Genomic DNA, 18,860 nt, shown 5'->3' with positions numbered 1-18,860 from the left:
GCCAAGTCTGTCACTAGCCGGTCCATCGCCAATTGTATATGTTAATTTAGAGAACTTCCAAAAATAAGAGTTGATATGAGAAGATATGAGAACTTGGAGTTAACTTTATTAATTCTCAGAGAAAGTTGTAGTCACTCTGAGACCAGTTAGTCCGTATCTTTGTGGATTAACTTCTATTAAATTCATATTTGGGATTTGTTTTTTTTTAATAAAAAAGAGACGTTTCGACCATATGCCTTTGAAGTATACTTTTCAAACATTTCAGGAAATCACAAACCACAATAAATTATTAATAAAAGCGAAAGTCTAAAATCCCTGGTATATGTATTTATTAACGTATACATATACAATTTCACATAATACGAGATATGTAAAGCAGACATTACAAAACAGTAAAATACAGGAGACTGTGTGTGTATAATTGTGTATAATTGTGTATCACCAGTTGCGATCTATTCTCTTTTTTACTGAACTCCAACGTTATTGAACATTTCATTTCACCCTCTTTAGCCGGTTAATCCATTCGCCTACGTGAAATAACAAACAAGTGATTTGTTTTTATTTTTAATTAGTTTATTACCATTTTTCATTTACCATAATTATTATTATTAATATTAATAATTTGTTTCAAGTTTAAATAACAATCACATTTACTTTGTTCATAATTTTTTTGTCTTTTTGTCTTTTTTGTTTATTTGATTTTTCATTCACAAAATTAACCTTTACGTTTGCTTACATCGCAAATTGGCATTTAATACATTTTTAATTGTGTATTATTTACTTTTTATAATTTGCTTACGCATTTCACTTTTGTCGGTCGAATTCGCCTTTAAAATCATCTGCCCGCCTTTACAATTGCCTCCACTGCGAATTTATAACTACTTATTGTTAAAATTTAAAAATTTATGTACGCAATAAACAGCTTTTATGAATTTATTTAATTAATTTCTCCACATATCGTTCCTTACCCGAACCCTCAACATAGTAAAACGCGAAAATACACTTAGAAGAAACCCCGAGGCATTTTTTCAGTTTTCGCCTCCTTGCTCCTTACCTGTTGAGAGCGCTTGGTTGTCTGCTGAGAAAGGTTTCCTCTGGCTTGCCTTAGTTCAGCTTAAATAATAAGCGATTTTTTCATATTTATCTTTTTAATTTTTGTTTCTAAATCTTGACATCTTTGTTTATCTATTAATCTATTGCAATTTTTGCTCTTACGGATTATTTTAAGTGGAATGACTCCCGAGTAATTTTAAATGTAAACTTTTGTAAAATGTAAAAATCGGCACATATTCATTCTTTTGCCTCATTTTACTCTTTTTCTCTGTGTTTATTGGTTTGCTCATTTTGGTCTTGGTATCTGTTCACTATCTCCTAAATTAACTTCTGTTATTTCATTTTCGTATTTTACACTAGATCTGTTTAAGTTGAATAAGAACAATAGATAGACATTTAAATAGGGGTTTTATCCAACAGACGAAGGTTTGTTTTTAAGTTTGTCGGGGGTGTGGGTGTGTGGATAAGGTTTAAATATGTTAGGACTGAGTCAACTCGGAGTACGCCCTCTACTTCCTTTCAATTGGAAAGTCGCACTCCCGCATTCCTTCAAAAAATCTTTAGTTTTGACTTAATAAATTTGTGATAAAATTTGGCTAATTTTCTGGCACGAATTATTGGTCGACACTTGAACTTGGTTACTTGTAGTTCGAGTATTTTCTAAATCGAGTTCTTTCTATTGCTAGACATCTAATAAGTAAGTATGGTATGTATATACGAGTATTAATGCACGTCGCATGTTTCGTCCTCTAATATAAGTATATTAAATGCGATTTACGAAATCCCTAAGCGCAAATACTTATCAAGAAAACTGCTTGGAATTCTACAAAACTACTTGCCAAACACTAAGTAAGGGGCTCACAAAAATGTGTGTATATGCACGTATGTATGTATATAGTAACTGAATGACGGCAAATTCTCTAGTCCCTATAGACTCTTGACTGGCTAGCCCTTTTTTTCTACAGGGTGCCAGGTAATAATTTCCGGCAGAATGTGATCTAAGTACTATTTTCTTACTATTGATGAATATATGCTTTTTCCGAGTAGAAGCAAATGCTTGCTCGTCGTTCAAGTATAATAATAGATTTGGGTGTATATGTCATTACAACTGTATGTATATATTGGCAAATCGTGTTTCTCTTCATAACCTTACTTCGACTTTTTTATGCGTTTTTCTCTTTACGATTGGAATGATTTGATGATGGCCTGCTACAATATCTAGTTCAAAGTTTATTCGTAATTAACAGTAAATGTCTGTCTGCTATCCGTGTTTTTTCAATCGCTCTTTCATTTGATCATTTCTCCTTTACTCCTTTAATTCAATAATATATTAAGTGTATAACCTCTGGCATCATGGCCGAGGGTGCATTTACTCATTATTGTAATAAAACCGCCAGAAACATTCTATTTGCTTAAGAAAATTTCCGCTCGAAACGTTCGTGCCCATTGGTACGTCCACTAACAATTTAAATTAAGAACTCATCTTAATAACGAGCATTACTTTTTTCCTCCAGTGCTTGCTTAGGTTTCTTATATTCTCTAAATTTACTTATTTCCTTTTCATTTATCGTCCATTGAGGACTGGGCTTAACTTGCATATGAAATTGATCGGGTTATTATCATTTATAAAACAGACCACTGCCATTGACTAAGTATCGTAAAAACTTACAGTCTAAGATACAAATATGCGTTTACTTGCTAAATATTCTATTTCAATCTATTCCATACTCCCTTTCGTACGGACTTCCACCGACATTGCGCTTCTGCGTCAATGGTTGGTTCGTTCGTTGCATTGCTCGAGAAATTCGACATAACCATTAAGTTTTCCACATACCCTTGAAGTTTCAGAAGTTCCAGAAGTCAAAATCCAGTCACTAATGCGAATAACGACAGCATCACTTGTGTGGGTTCAAGGCCTGCAGAAGATGGCTGTTGCTCGGCATTCGTATTAACTACCATTGACGTCTACGGCAACAGGCATTGGCCCGCCACAAATGCTGCTGTTAACCCCGTTCATGCCATTAATTGTACTCATGCTGTTCGTGTAGTGTATGGGTGAGGCGAGTGCTGGTGACTCCGGTGGAGTGAGTGGAGTTTCTGGCACTATGCCAGCTGCATTGCTTTCGTCGTTGGGACTCAGCTCCAAATTCACATCATGCCCGTTAGTCATTTCGTGGCCATTCAAGTCGGTACGGGAAGAATTGGCGTTACCATTGAGATTGCCGTTGGTTATGTCGTGGTTGTTACCGTTTGTCACTACCGCTTGGCAAAACTCGTTTGCGGATGCTTCTGTAGAGTTGTTGTATAAAAGTTGTTTCAATTTCAACTGAGTCGGAGTGGCGTCGTATGAGTCTTCGATGGTAGATGAGCTGGTGGTAGTGGTGTCTACGGCTTTCGCCTTAATCTCTACGTTCGTGTTGTTGTCATTTAGATCAGCGGCAATCGGTGGCGGTGGTGGCGACGGTGGTGGCAAAGAGTCTAATTGATTATTCTCTAAGCCGTCGAAGTCGGCTAATTGCTTTATCTCCTCGGTGGATGGTGGATCAGGTAAGCTAATGATACTATCGTAGCCATAATTGGAAATTATTGGTTGTGGAAATGAGGGATGAGCTACATTAATATTCGTAACGCTTTCTTCATCGTTACCAAATTTGGGCGAAATCTGTATATCTTCTTCAGGTTCTTCATCTATAACAATATCGGAGCTTTGATGTAAAATGTTGGGCTCGGTGTTGTCTACGGCTTCCACCTGGTTCGTACACTCTAATATATTGTTGTTGTTAATACAACTCTCACCTAAGCCCTCATTTGATTTATCATTCCTCGCTGTGTCTTCTATACGAACTGGAACATTTTCTTCCTGCTCACTAGACTGTGTATCTTCATTTTCAAGGCTGACTTCTGGTTTTTCCTCTTCCTTTACTACTTCGACAATCTCTTCTGTGCCAGTAGCGGTAGTCTCTACCTCTTTGTCCGGGTCTGTTGGGGTCATCTGTCCGCTATCCGAAGAAATCTCGGGTGTATTAGCGTTCGACAGACCTTCACTCACATGAGATGCTTTCATACTACTCTCCGAAAATATGTTCTCTTTATTTTGCTCATTTTTGGACACTTCATTACAGTGGGAGCTGTCATTGGCCATCGCAGTAGTGCCATTTCCTTGCGCAGCGGGAGAATTCTCTAGGCTATGTCCATTCTCTGACCTATGGTCATCATCCTCGCCTACATTGTGAGCGGTTGGACGTACGAGTGGCAAGTGCGAGGATGGAGACGCGGTCGCATATGGTGCTGATTCAATGATGTAGAGCTCTTGGTTGCCATATGAATAGCGTTTGTTGGAGTCAGTGGACGATGTAGAGCTCAAATCGGATTGGGACAAACCGGTATTGGAATTATGTACGAGGTTAGATTTCTCTTCGGCAGTTGCGTCATCTCTTACCAAGTTTGGTGATAGGGCCGGCTCTTCCAATTCCACGATCTGATGCAAACTACGTTCGGTAACTTCCTCTATAAAATTAGGAAATTGTTGTTGCATAGCCTCTGGTGGCGGTTGGTGGATTTGTATCTCCTCATGATTCCGCAATATCTTTTCATCCTCTGTTCGCAGAATGGTTGCGGCTGCAGCTGCCGGTGTTCCTTCATAGATTGGACGCGGCTCTTCGGTTATAGGGCTGCCGGGCATGCTTTTGGAGTCGACGCCCCGTGCAACTTCAACAACAAAAACACCATCCTTTTCGGAGTTATTATAATGCATTTTGGTTTCTCGGGCAACCCGTGAAATATCCTGTGAGAAATAAGAACAGAACAAAATAATTTACATTTGTATTTGCAAATGAAAAGTTTTCGGAAGTGAGAGTACAAAATGCATAAATTTACGATATGGTGTGCTGAACACTTTCTATAAGACTACATCAAGATACATACAATTTCATTAATGAAATGCCTATTTAATCATACTTTCGGATTCGGCTCGTGAGCATAATTTTTCGCCCATATTTACAAGAGCTTAGAAAAATTTACATAAAGCTTTCAAAAACAAAAATTAAAGTGGAGTTAAAACGTGCAAATGACCATCCGTGCGCCAACATTGAACATTAGGGATAATACTCTTGTTCGAACGAGATGAGTTTAGAGTTCTCAAGTGCCTCACTTTTCACATCTTTATCTTCCACAGTCTTTCGACAAATGTTACGTATGTTCAGAGTCTGCAAAGTTGGTTTCATAACAAGGACATTCAACAACAATAACGCAAAGAGCGCTAGAGTACGTATTACCAACAAATTCGTAATATTTATACAGAGAGTGGTGAGAACCCGAGAGCGAGGAGGAAAAAATTTCAGGTTGTAAAAGGACTTGAATGTGTCAACAACGAAATTAACGACAACTACAACAACAAGAGCAAGTACGAATACATATAAATACATACAACAATAAGTACAAGCAAACAACAACAACAACAGCAAATACAAAATGCCAAGAAAGGTAGAATAACAAAGACTACGATAACGACAAGAAGAGCAAACAAATAAGAACATGTAAGTGCAGAAGAAGAAGTAAGTAGAAGAAGAAGTTAAGCAAACAAACGAATGTTGAACCGCTTCAGTGACGTGCCATGGGTTGTTAAATGCTTCAGATGTGTGCATGTGCGAATGGGGGTGTAGATGTGAGAAGGCTCTCGTGGATGCCAAACAATTCGCAATTGCCAAATAAAGCCCCTCAAATCTTTCAATGCCCAGCACTTGTCGCCCAGCAACAGAAACAATCACACATTGGATCATCCCAAGCCCGTAAGGCATCAGAAACACCAAAATCAACATTAAGCACTCAACACCCAACACTTCGCACCCAGCAGCCAATGGCAAATGTTCAACATTAAACATGGCGCACTTACGTGTCGCTCTTCAGTCTCAACGATCAGGTGATTGTTTTTCAAAGTCATCTTCGTGACAGAGCCATTAGGACGTGTAAAGTTCTCTTGGACGGAGTTGTTAGATAGATTGGCCTGAGTTTTCGACTTATTGTTATCACTGGGCTTTAATGGTGATGGCATTGCGGTTGTAGTTGGTGTTGCAGTGTAGCATTCAGCCGCCAACAGCAACAGGTCATCTGGTTTCTCATTGACAGTGGCGACGGCAGTGGCGTCGCTTGCACCATTACCCTTGTTTTTTCCGGCACAACTGGTCATGGTGGACGGTTTGGTGGCATTGGCTTCGCCTATTGACGAATGTTGTTCTCTATTGGATTTCGCATTGATGCACTTTCCATTACTGAGGTTTGCGGTGGAGGACGGCAACGGTTGTTTCGGTATTAAGGTCGTAATGTCGATTGTGGACTGAAAGTTTCAAAGCAAAGAAATGAGAGAGTATGAGAGTATGAATTTGTCTGCAGAATGATATGATTGACTGAAGCTTAACTTAAATTGGGCAACATTCCGAAGTAACCAAAATCAGTACAATTAAGAGAGCAAAGCTCAATCAAGTGTAATGAAGTTCCCTTAAACTAAAAGTATACTACTTGACGATTGATTACATAGATCTGCCGCGAAAAGAAATTTGTCGAGCAATTGAAAGCTTGGAAATATACATTTTATTTGTTTCCTCTCATAAACTTATCGCCCAATTCTAATACTGTACAGTTATTTTCTAAATCAGTCTTGTCGAAATATGATGATCGATCACAAGAAGGAACTTTCCCTATTTATGTGGTTGAAAAACTGCCAACTTGTATTCACAAGTCATCATAATAATCTCCTAAATTAAGCTTAGGTAAAGGTACACAGACACGAATTCTCAGAACTCGCTTTGCCTTTTCATAAAGAATTTAGTGAGTAATTTACTATCAGACCGTCTCATGCTCTTAAATAACAACAAATCTAAAACCAAAGCAGCTTAAAGTGATATATAATAACATTGACAACCAATCTTTAACCACACACCAGTAGGAGCTAACAACGTGTCTAAGCCAAAACCGAAAAAACTGAAAACCGCAGTGTGAATGGAGCCCTTGCCACAATGAATGAAAGGCAGGTCGCTACACCAACGAATTCGAGCAGATATGTGAACAAGCGAGTTCGGCACTAATTTCGGAAATGAAAACTAATACAAGTTACAGACACAGACGAAATGATTGGTAAAATGCGGTCGGAGCAAATTGAAAGGTGTGTGCAGGAGGCGTGAACAGAAACCGCTAAGCGAGTGTAAACAGAACGCCGGTAATTTCCAACCAGCAACTGTCATGTCACCGCCAGACGCCGACAATGATATTGGATTCAGACAACCACAGACAACGTCATTCTCGGCGACGTCACCGGGCCACACAGCAGCTTGCAATCACACCGGAGCGGTGATTTAATTTGCTAGTTATAAAAGTACATCAGCATCCGTGTGTCTGGCCAGCGGCTGTCTGTCTCATTGCAAATGTGTATTTATGTTCGCTGGAGCCATACTTTGTTGGTGTTTTTCATCTCCGTTTTAATTAAAATTTCAGCAACCAAAGAACCATCAAAATACGCTCGTACAAGAACAACTAGACAAATACTCCGTAGACGGACCCCAACCGAAACACACTAACATCAACACTGTCAGCCGCCAATACACACGCGAGCAAATAAATAAGTACATGGAACCAAAGCCAAAAGAGCGGGCTGACAAACACTTCTGCAGCACTTTCGAGAGACGCTATCACCCTTTGAGCACAGTTGCCACACTCAATTGCAAATGTGTTTGAAGTGATTTCCTAAATCATTACTGAATGCGTCGTTTCAATAGGGTGAGGTGTCTAACCTATGCAGAAGAAAGCACTCTTGCACTCTTGCTCTTCCGCGCATCACATACTTTTTCAGAAAATATTCGTATTTTTGCATTTCTCATATATAAAGGTGCATCTGTAGGAATTAATGCAATTACCTCTTCTTGTGCTTTTCCGTCGTCACCACCATTTTTTCCATTTGCTACATTTCCATTGGTTTGATTGGCGTTGGAAGCATTCGGTGAACGAGAAAACTTTGCATAGAAGAACCTGTGAAGAGAAGGACATATTTAATATTTAATTGTATTACCTTTGAAGTATTCAGTTGACAAATAAAATTATCGGCTTACATTTTGTTATGTTTTGTTTAAAACTTGTACTAAAACAATTTAGTCTAAATATTACCCATAAAAAGCTTTTAAATCTAATTCGAGAGTAAAGCGAGAAATATATGCATTTTAATTCTCCATAACAAAGGTTAGAATCAACATTATGAGCACTTTGACGCTTAACAACGGTACTTTTTGCTTGTACTTGTAAGTCAAGAGACACATCTGCAAATGCCACACCCTTGAGGCTTTAACCAGCAATAAGCGTGCATTGGTAAATCTGGAAGCCAACAACAGCAACAATATTAATTTAAATGCCAGTGCAGATGCCTCGAGAAAGTGTCACATTTATACACATAATTTATTCATTTGGCACCGAAATCCAGTTGCACATGCGTGTCGCAATGCCTCCACACAATGGATGCGAATGCCAAAAGTTGGCTTGACATCAAAAGTTTGCCCATTCACTGATTCAATTTACAACCTCTAATAGCTGGCAGCAAACGTCGCCGCAAACCACCGCTAGAAATCCAATTTGGCAAACATTTTCTTCGTACTGTGTTATTGTCTGCCTCTCCAATGCCTATGTCTCACGCTCTAAAGAAGAAAATTTCTAATCTCCTTAAAACTTTTTGCGCACGTTTGTCTTGTATGCCTTTTTGCTGGAACCGTGAGCGTTATCTTCATTAGAATTGATTTGGGTGGCTTAGCTGGAACCACTGACGCCGTCTTACTTTAAAATTCGTAAGTGACTTTTCAAGAGATTTAATTTCGCGGAACCCATGCATGTGTGAGTGGTACTGCTTAAGAGCGTTCATCGACAGGGCGGAGGGACCGGTGCAACCAAAAACTTTGCAACAAAAGTATATTGTACTTGGGACTTTGCACACTTTAATCCGTTATAAGTGGCAACTTTAAGTAGCTCACGTGGCTGTGGAACATTAGCACAGCGAAAGCAAATGACTGTTGCGGAGATGGTGCGGTGAACTCGATGTTTGGGTACCAAAACTAAATTGTAAAGTTAAGCCTAGGGATATCGGGTTTCCGTTAAACTTTGTGCATCCGAAATTCAATAATTTCGCAATTAAATATTTCTTCTTACAGTTTTAGCGGCTTAAGAAGAATCGCAAATGATTTACACTCAAAAATTAGTTTTTTGAATTATGCGATCGACTTTTACTTACTACTCATACGTTTTATGTCCATGCATGTCCTAGAACTATCGGGTAATTTAAGTTTTTGTATCTTCATTTCTTTTTCATAAATATTGCTACCACAGTAGTATATCATCTCTTAAATCATCAGTGTGGACGTTCCGCTGGATGGTTTTTGTTTACTCAAATGCAAATCTTTGGCACACCGCACCCTTTCATCTGGCTTGGTTGTCATACCCACATCTGTCGTGGCTAATGCGGCCTAACTCTGTTTTCTTTGTTCCCTTCTTTACTACCAATTCTACCTTTTAAACATCTCTGATATGTAACATCCGCAGAAGTGGAGACTATTAGCTTTCATGTACTTTCTGGTGTTTTTGGCGGAAAAATGTCTTAGCCTAGATCTGTTTGTCCCCTAAAGGCTGTTACACAACGTAGTTGTTGTTACGGGCTCCTGTAGCTAGAAGCAAAGTGTCTAGGGCAAATGAAAACTTCTCAAAACGGAAAGGGAAATCAATCTATTTTGCAGACGAAAAGACGGTAGACACGTGCAGCCAGACGCCAGCCGCCAGCCGCCAGTTACAGCTCCAACAAGCGACTGCTGGCAGGTGATTTAATTTTCAGACTTAGCACTAACATTGAAATATATAGTATACATATATAAACTACCATATTCAGAAAACCAGAAAGATAACTTACCACATAATGCCCGTTAGAGATAGAGTCAAAATGATTATCAACAGCACAACGAAGATTCCAGCAGCCAGCTTATAGTGGTTTTTAAACACTGCAAAAAAATTGAAAATAATTCAACTCATTAACAGAAATACTCAAATAAAAGGCAAATCTCATATCTTTTCATAAAAGTGACTGCGTACATACGCTTTTATATGAATACTTACCTTCTTCGAATACATTCGGTTCCTCCATCACTGAGTAAGCGGTGGCATTACTCATACGCTCCGTAACTGGCGTTAATCCGGCATAACTACCATTCGCAAGCATAGGTAGGGGGAACGTCTCATTGCCGCTTCGAGCTATCAGCTCCTTTAGTTCACCATTCTCCAGATTATTGAGTGACGCTTGAGCAGGTAGGCCAGCCATTACTTCACCGGAGCCCGCTATATCCACGCTCAACTCATCCTTCCGCAAATTACTTATGCCATGATTCACCGTGAAGTGCGCATAGTCTGCGTCATGGTGTGCTTTATTGTGAGCCAAGGCCGCCGGATTGCCGAATGGGTAAGAGCCTTCGACCCCATCAAAGCCGCCGCCACCAACACTCTCGTCTATCAGATCGCCGCCATACTGTATGGAGGACTCGGCGATTCTATCAACGTCATTGCCATTCCCATTGCCATTATCCTCCAGCATGTTGTTCTCATACATGCCTGAATGCTGCTGGTTTGCTTCGTCGGGCATGAAATCGATTTCCTTGAGTTCAATTTGCGGCGGCAACTCACCTATCACCGGCACGCCAATCGACATTTCTGGCAAAATGGCAGGCTGTATGATTACGTCTGGCATCTGCGAAGGCGCAGAGGTGGCAGCGGCTGTTGAGATAGTAGTGCTGGAGCCGGAGCCGCCGCCTGAGGATTGTTCCACTTCCATTACGGATTCACCAACATACGTGACGTCCAATGGAGGTGCGCCGTCGCCTTGGCTACGAAAAATCTTCAGTGAATCGGCGGTATTACGTACAGGTGATAGAATGATGTCTTCTTCGTAGCGTATTTGTTGGGGCGCTACATGTTCATCAATTCTAGCTGCATTCGGATGCGTACTGGCTAAATAGTTTGCTGGAAAGAACTGGTTCTCTAGTCTTGTCTTTCGTAACTTCTGCTGCTGCTGTTTTTGTTGTTGCTGCTGTTCATAATTTGTATTTGTGGTGGGAAGAGATTCGCCAACTTTTACCTCAGTATTGGATATATAGAAAATAGTGTCCGAATCGCGATCTATGGTTGGCTTACGTGGTGGCGGAGGTGGTGGCAGTGGCGGCTTAGGCAATGAATCATCCTTTTTCAAGTCTGCTAAGAATAACTCATCGGATATTTGTGGTGGTTTCACTTTTACTTCGGGTGCTAAGTATTTTATATCTTTCAACTCTACGTCGGACTCAGAGTCGGAGCGAAATGTGAATATCGGATTAATGTTCTCTGCACTCAAAGTACCTTCCGTGCTGTTGTCACCCGTATCGATTATCTCCACCACTAAAATCTCATCACCACGTTCAACATTTTCATGAGTGCTGGACTCATTATGTCGAACTTGAACGCTGGAAATAAGTGGCTTCATCGATATGGCCTTTGCAGTTTTCGCCATCAGTTCCTCCATTGTGTTCGGTTTTGAGTTGCTACTTGTGTAATCCGGCTGTCGATATGAAAATTCCAGATCTTCGCTTTCATTTCCAATACCCTCGGATACGTTAATATGTATCTCGATAGCGGCTGGCTCAGGTTTTCCGGATGCAATGTTCAGTTGAGGCGTGGCACTGGACTCCTGTGTAGCGTAATCGGCTCGATCGACAACATATTGAGTAAAGCGCTCTTGCTGCACAACTGGGGGCTTGGTGGTGCCACCGTGAAAGTCCGCCTCAGGTTCCGGTGGCAGAGCATATGAGCCGTCACTATCTTTGAAATTTGTAGATGCCACTATAGAGTCCACGGTCGAGTCATACACTTCCACTTGAATGTCGGATATTTTTGACTCCGTGCGGTCGTTGTTTGTGTCCTTTGGGGTACTGAAGAATGCTGGTTGTTTTGCAGATTTCTCACTCAATGGCAATCGCGTAGTGCTGCTCATAGATTCGGGAACTTGAAAAACGGTCGTAGAAAGCATTGGCATGTTGCGGTCCGCAGTGGCAGACACAATGGCGACTGGTGCTCGAGGCGGTGCTGGGGTTGTAGTAGTTGTTGACTCCTTATGTGCTACTTCGCTAAATGTTATCACTTTTGGAGGCGTTACTGTGGTCTGCTCCAGCAGGGAAGTCGGCGCAAGAATTTCTACAATGCGACCATTACGTAGCTGTGATTCTATTGAGGTCTCGTGATGATGGTGAGCTTTCTTATTATTCTGTACAACAGTGAAGCGTTTCTCTTCCATTAGAATAGGTCCTAAGAAACCATTATGTACTGGCTTCAGAATAGGTGTAGTTGTCACAGGTTTTTCGACTACTTGGTGGTGTAATAAGGACGGTGAGACTTCAGTAGAGCTACCAGTATGATCCCCAAGCGCCAGTGTGGAGGCATCCAGCTGCGATGTTTTTGTCGATAACATCGCGCTATTGCCACCGCCGTTGTCATAGTTTTTGTTTTCGTTCTTAATATCATCCGCTGTGGCTGTTTCTATTTCCTGTTTTGCTTTTAGATCACTAGCGGTCGTAATATTTTCGACATGCGATTCAACGCTCACGTTCATATCAACGACAGGTATGTAATGCTTATCGGTGAGTTGCTTTTTCCTTGTTTTCTTCACACCATCATGACCGTCTTCGTCGTCGTCGCCCGAGGTGCTACCTTTGTTGCTGCCAAGGAATTGTTTTGTCTTCGCAATCGATTTTAAATCATGTTTTTCCAAGTCAATAAGTTTTATAATGCCACCACTGTCGTTTACACTACCGCCATGTCCTGCAGGTTCCTTAATTTCTCCATGTTTGGCAATAACGGCTTCATCGTGCAATAACGTTGCCTTCGTCCTATATTCCTCATCATGGCTTCTGTCGTCGCGGTTATCAGGCACATCATCAATAAATATTATGCCACTATCGGTGTTCACCTTTTGTATTGTTTGCGTTGTTGGCACTTGTTTCGTTGGAGCCATGGCTAGTGCCGATGGTATCACTGTTGTAGTGAATATTAAGGAGGTTTTGCTATTCACAGTCTCGGTGCTTGTTGGTGTGCTGGCAAGTAATGGCGCGACTTGTTCCACTATTTGGTTTGCGCTGCTTATGAGTGGGTGGGGCGATGGTGAAAGATTGTCGCCGACGTTCCCGAAACTCCTTTCAATTACTGTAGTGACGACAGTGGGGTTAACGTTGGATGATGTTGTCATTGCCGGACCACTTTGAGTGACATCGCCAACATTTTCAGTTGTTGGAAGTTCGGTGGTTGGTACTGCTGTTGTTGCTTTACTTGCTTTTGGTACTTCGTGAGCGCCATTTTTAATGCTACTGCCGGTAGCAGGTGCGCTGGTTACTGTTTCAGTAATTATTGTTGTTGTAGCTGGCGACATAGTCGTTACCGTTATCGCCTTTGGCAGCGTTTCAATTTGGATTGCAATCATCGGCAGATTTGCTGTTGTCGTCGAGATTGGCTTTTTTGCTTCTCCATTCCCCGGTGTAGTTGTTGTAGCGGCGGCTGTGGTGTCGTGTAACTCGACAAACGTTGGTGTGGCAGTCACTTGTTCTGCCAGAGTAGTTTTTCGTGTCGCCTCAGAACCAGCAAATGGCGTTACGCCCTCATTGCTATCTGCCGCGTTGTCGGTTGGCTTTGTTGTCACCTCAGTTGATTGTGGCAGGTTGCCAGGTGTTGCAGACACTCCGGCGACTGGTGCACTTACCTTGTGTGCGACAACATCGTTGCCAACTTCTGCTGGCTTATCGGCAATGGTGACGCTCGCCGAGGCCAATGAGCCGGTGCTTGACACTGCCATGTTTTCCTTGGTATCAGCCGGAACTGGCTCATTTTCCTGAAAGCGATGTGCACTTGTAAATGTTGTTATTGTGCTTTTTGTAGTTTCAGTATTTTGTCTTGGAGCAGCGACTGTAGCTGCATTACCGGCTCTTCGAGACAACGGACCGACATGATCTGCTTTGATTGCTACCGCCGTGGTAGGGTTGCGTTCATCCAGCCGACTTGTAGCTTTTTCCTTGCTTCGATCCCTCGCCTTCGACATATATTGCCACTTCTTTTCATATTGCAGTTTTTGCGATTTGCCCTTCAGCTTTGGTGCGTTACCTTTGCCGACACGCTCCACCTCGGTGCTTCGTTCTGTCGCCATTCTCCCAGCCGCTGCGGCTGGCTCTGTCTCAGGATGCGTTGGTGTGGTCCTCATAGTGTGCGTAATTTTTGGCGTTATGCCAATTTCCGCCGAAGTTACTATGAGCGTGGGTGTGTTGCCTTCCACGCTGACGGCCAAGTGGTGCGTAGGTGCACTCTCGCCATTTTGCGATTGCAACAAAACAAACGCACAAAGCACCACAGCGGTTAGTGTCCTTTTGTTCACCAATAGCCACCTCGCCATCATTTCGTTTAAGATTCTTATTGTGATCTTCGCGTTGCTCGATTGCTGTCAGTTGTTGTCGTTATTGTTCTTTTTTAATTCCCCCTTTTCGCTGGCTTTACGGTTTATGAACTCAGTCGACTTGTGCGAATTGCCATGTACACTACTGCCCCCATTTCGCTTAGAAGTGAATTACAAGCATTTTCTAAAACTGAAACCTGCGCCTCATTTGTGTTGCACGTAGCCGTTGCAAGGTCGGTTGGTGTGATGCGTAGCGCGTACGGTGGCTGTAGACAATGACGCCACCATCAATGCGAGTTGCAACAACCACAATGCAAGGCGTCGCTCTTTTCTCTCTGTTGTGTAAATGCTCTGCAGCGGGCGATGAAATTTAGAAAAGAGTCTGTTCGTTAAGTGCTCTAGAAAAGTTTCCAAGTTCGTTATACACTCGTTCCGTTTTGACAATGGCGGTGTGGGGGTGGGGGCCGGGTCCGTCCGGTTTGTCGAACGTGCAGTGGAAACTTTCTCGGTAGTTTATGAAACACGGCGCTGAACGCTAAGCGCGTTTGTGATGCAGGCGCCCTGGAAGCTGCGGTTTCAGGCGGTGGGCTCCGGTGGGAAACTGGCGGTGGTATTTTGTGAGCACTGCTTTGTAGCTGTCGTGTCTGCGGTATAAAAAGAAACGCCATTATTGAGCATTGCGAAGGGTAAAAAATTAAATTAGCCACGGAAATTCAATTTAAGCATATTTTAAGAACTTTCAACTTCTTTCTGAAAAAAGTCTCTCGTAAGGACAATGTGTGACTTAATTGAGTCGCACAGGAATTGTTGGACAGTGTCAAGCTTTTTAACTGATAATATTTTTTTTCACTTATCTAAATTCTCAGAAAGGACCATGACATTCCATTATTATTTGAAACTATTCCTAATTGTCAGTTTTGAGAGAGAAAACAGAAAGTTAATCTCCCTTTTTCAGTATTCTGTTAAGTGAGGATAAGGATGTCATGATGTTGATTTGAACGCGAATAAGTTGTAGTCTTACGGCTGTGATCAAATTGAAAGTTGAATTTTTTAAATTATACTACGCGTGTTTTTGGAATCTGTAATTTTTTTTTTTGTAAGTTGGTAGTACTGTTAGTGACATCTATGCTAAATTTCACGTCAAAATATTCATTAGTATTAGAGACGCGTTGTTTTGTGAGGCTCTAAAAGTAAATTCTTCGATTTTTACTATTTCTGAATTTATTGAACAAAGAAGTGTGATAATGCACCATCTCATACTGCATTGGTTATTCGTTATAATTTCGCCACATTTTCAACTAATATCGTGCCGCAACCACCGCATTCGCCTGATTTACCTTCGTTCTATTCAGCAAATTCACAGGACCACTTCGAGAACACCGTTTTGACTCATTTGAGGATATAAAGGCTGGATAGAAGAAGGCTCTGATGGCCATCACGACGAAGGATTTTTCGAAATGCTATGATGACTGGAAAATTTTTTGGCATAAGTCTTTTGCAGCGGGAGTAGATTACTTGGAAGGAGATGAAATGGACAAAATTCACCTTTCAATTTGATCACAGTAGTCTGTTGTATTGTAATTTATTAATATCTTGCCGAAAGCATCTAGGTCAGAGAGGTTTCACCATTAAGGTAAATTTACTTCATCTGGTCAAGAAGTTGAATAATCTCTTTTTTTTTGTTGTAGTGCCGAAAATATTTCTGAAATAATTTTGAAGAATTCTGCGGAGTTGACAGTCTTTGACCGGATAAAAATCCTAGTCCGTCTCTCCATGATTGGCTTGCATCTTCAAGAAAACCTTTCTTACAACTTTCTTAGCGAAACCGGGAACAGATCTTTGAATGATGTAACGAAATTGTGCTTATTATTGTAAGTAGTATTTTTAACATTCCTCTATATTGTCAATATTCCCGTATTAAATCAAGAATAAATGCATGTCATGCAAGCATACTTTCTATTTTGAGTTTTTAAGTGGTTTTTATAAAGGTGAGATCTTTGGTCCCTAAATAACACAACAGTGCTAAAATTAAGGAAGCAGTTTTTTTCTGTGTAGAATAATATTCTGGAGGTTAAAGAAAGGTTTCGGTGAGCTGTGGTTATTATATTGGATAGTCGAAAAAGTCTTTTCGTATTTCTAATCACACTTGAACTTATTTCTAATCAAACTGATATAGCTTTGTCTCCGTAAACTTTACAAATTTGATTGATGGCAAAAATTTCAAAATGCAGCGAATTTCTTCATTATCTTCACTCATTTTTGAACAGCTGTAACTTTTTTTCGACTGCAACGACACCTATTGCCAAATACGAAAATACTTTTTCGACTACCCAATATAGCATTTATCCTTCTTTGACCTATTTACATCAGTTTTATAGCAGATTATTTACTTTGAATGCATAAATGTACGTTAGTGAGGAAATTGCCATTAGGAGCAAGGAAGGAATTCATTACCAGCGACGTGCAAAGCAAGAGACAGAAATGCAAAAAAAGTGTGGAATCAGCACTTCAAAACATTTACTGGCACGTACGAACCCAATATAATCTCATAGCTAATAATCTACACTAAATTATCCCTCCATCCCTTCATCGAGTGCCAAAACTGTAACGGAAACAAAATTATTGTCATTGGACTCCAGAGAATCAATTCAAAGGAGAGATGATGATAATGCATACATAATAGAAACAAAGGCTCCTTGTTTTCCGCAGTCCTTGCTACTTAGTGGCAATAAGCATAAATTGTAAGCGAATCCTGCACAGCATACCCTAATGTCGCACTAAGTTGAAGGCCAAGCACAATTTGAATCAATACAAAGGAGTAAAAAAGGAGCAAGGATACCAATGGAATGTGGTGGGGAGACGAGAGATTGGAAACAAGTTGAGCGTATCAAATTGAGGGAGGCAAGGGAGGAGCAACTATTGTTCAGGATGTCAGCATTAGTTTCACTTCAGTGGGATTTCCCGATGGGCCCAGCGTAAAAATGTGGCACTTGTAGAATCGAGAGCTCAACGGCATGAGTGTGTATTAGCGTGGCTTAGAGGTTATGTATTTGGGTTAGCGTATATTGTATATATATATTTACATATGTGTAAAAATGTTAAAATAAATGCCAATAAAATGGCGATGATGGCAAAAGGGTTGTTCGGGTGGAATGTAGTATTTTTATGTAATAAAGTGCTTGGTTAAAGGGTAAGTAAATTTAAAAAAGCATTCACATGATAAATGGCACATTTATCAATCGCTCCTTTGACACGCTGTAAGATGAAATTTACCTTTTGCCGGTTCCGGTCAGCTGATCCGAAAGAAGTTGCGTTTCGTGTCAGCTTTACAAGGTAATCCAGGTCCTTGTGAAAGCGTAGACTTCTGTCTTTACACTGCTTTACACATTCATCACACGGATTCCCGGATTTACACTTCTGTTCGCTCGCGGTTGACACACAAACACATCTGCGATTATTCGCACTTGAAAACTTCTTCGGCTTTTCAACTTATTCAGGCGGTGAATTTCCGAGCATTCATCCAAAAGTGTTTAAATTTTTACATTTTTCCTTCAGCACACTGCACTTCCTTTTGTTTCACTTTAAACTTTCACGAACTTTGTGATTTTCGAGACTTTTCTTCTCACGTATTTACTTTTCCACACTTTCACTCTGGCTTTTTAGCTCTAACAGAGTAACGGAGCTGTAAATGCTCATATTCGGTGATTTTGGCACAGTTATGACGCTGCAAGTCAATGTTGCATTTGGCAGGCAGCTTTGACTTCACTTAAATAAATATATATTTGGCACTTCGAGCTACTTTGCTCACTTAAATATCTTCTAACTTTTCTCTTTTCCACCTGTCATCACTTAGTTTTCCAACCCACACTTGTACATTTATCTTTGGGTGTCTACCGTTATGGGTGAGGTTTGAATTATTCCGCTAGTCGCAACCGTTAACTCCAAGAACCGAACGCGAACTGTGCAGAAGGCGAATTTGAACACATCCTTTTGCCGCAACGTCGCTGATAAGCCGCGCCGCCAGCGAACACCGGAGACTGGAATCCATTGGAAGCCTGCGAATGGGAGAGGCAAACTGAGTACAGGCATAAGCAATGGTGAATAATGCCGCTCGGCTGTCAAAATGGAACCCTCATATTCAGAGAGCAAGGAGAAGCTTAAAACGGCTTTTGTGGTTTGTTTACACAGCGTTCGCCGCGTGTGTCGGAGCTGAGTAAATCTGCGTTCAGACAAGAACTTTTCGGCCTCTTATAACCGGCAAATTCCCTTGAAGTCGAGTGGACAGCTTCTACATCACACTCTCAGGTTCTTGTAAGCATCGTACATCAAACGGACT

The 18,860-nt window shown here is 41.0% G+C and overlaps 1 protein-coding gene across 2 annotated transcripts; it reads right to left on the bottom strand.

Moving 5' to 3' along the window:
• Positions 1–551: 551 nt before the first annotated feature.
• On the bottom strand, positions 552–18,497 carry LOC105228223 (uncharacterized). Of its 2 annotated transcripts, XM_011207941.4 has the most exons (6): positions 17,798–18,497; positions 10,186–15,168; positions 9,983–10,070; positions 7,959–8,070; positions 5,945–6,385; positions 552–4,837 (listed from the first exon to the last, which is right to left on the bottom strand). In XM_011207941.4, exons 2-6 carry the CDS (start codon positions 14,525–14,527, stop codon positions 3,002–3,004), a joined length of 6,819 nt encoding a protein of 2,272 aa, XP_011206243.2. In that variant the 5' UTR covers positions 14,528–15,168; positions 17,798–18,497; the 3' UTR covers positions 552–3,001. The 2 variants fall into 2 exon arrangements, with proteins under 2 accessions (XP_011206243.2, XP_011206244.2); XM_011207942.4 differs by lacking the exon at positions 5,945–6,385.
• Between the last annotated feature and the right edge of the window lie 363 nt (positions 18,498–18,860).

Source organism: Bactrocera dorsalis, chromosome 4, assembly GCF_023373825.1.
Source record: "Bactrocera dorsalis isolate Fly_Bdor chromosome 4, ASM2337382v1, whole genome shotgun sequence".
Classification (NCBI taxonomy): domain Eukaryota; kingdom Metazoa; phylum Arthropoda; class Insecta; order Diptera; family Tephritidae; genus Bactrocera; species Bactrocera dorsalis.
This window is presented reverse-complemented; position numbering and strand designations above follow the sequence as displayed.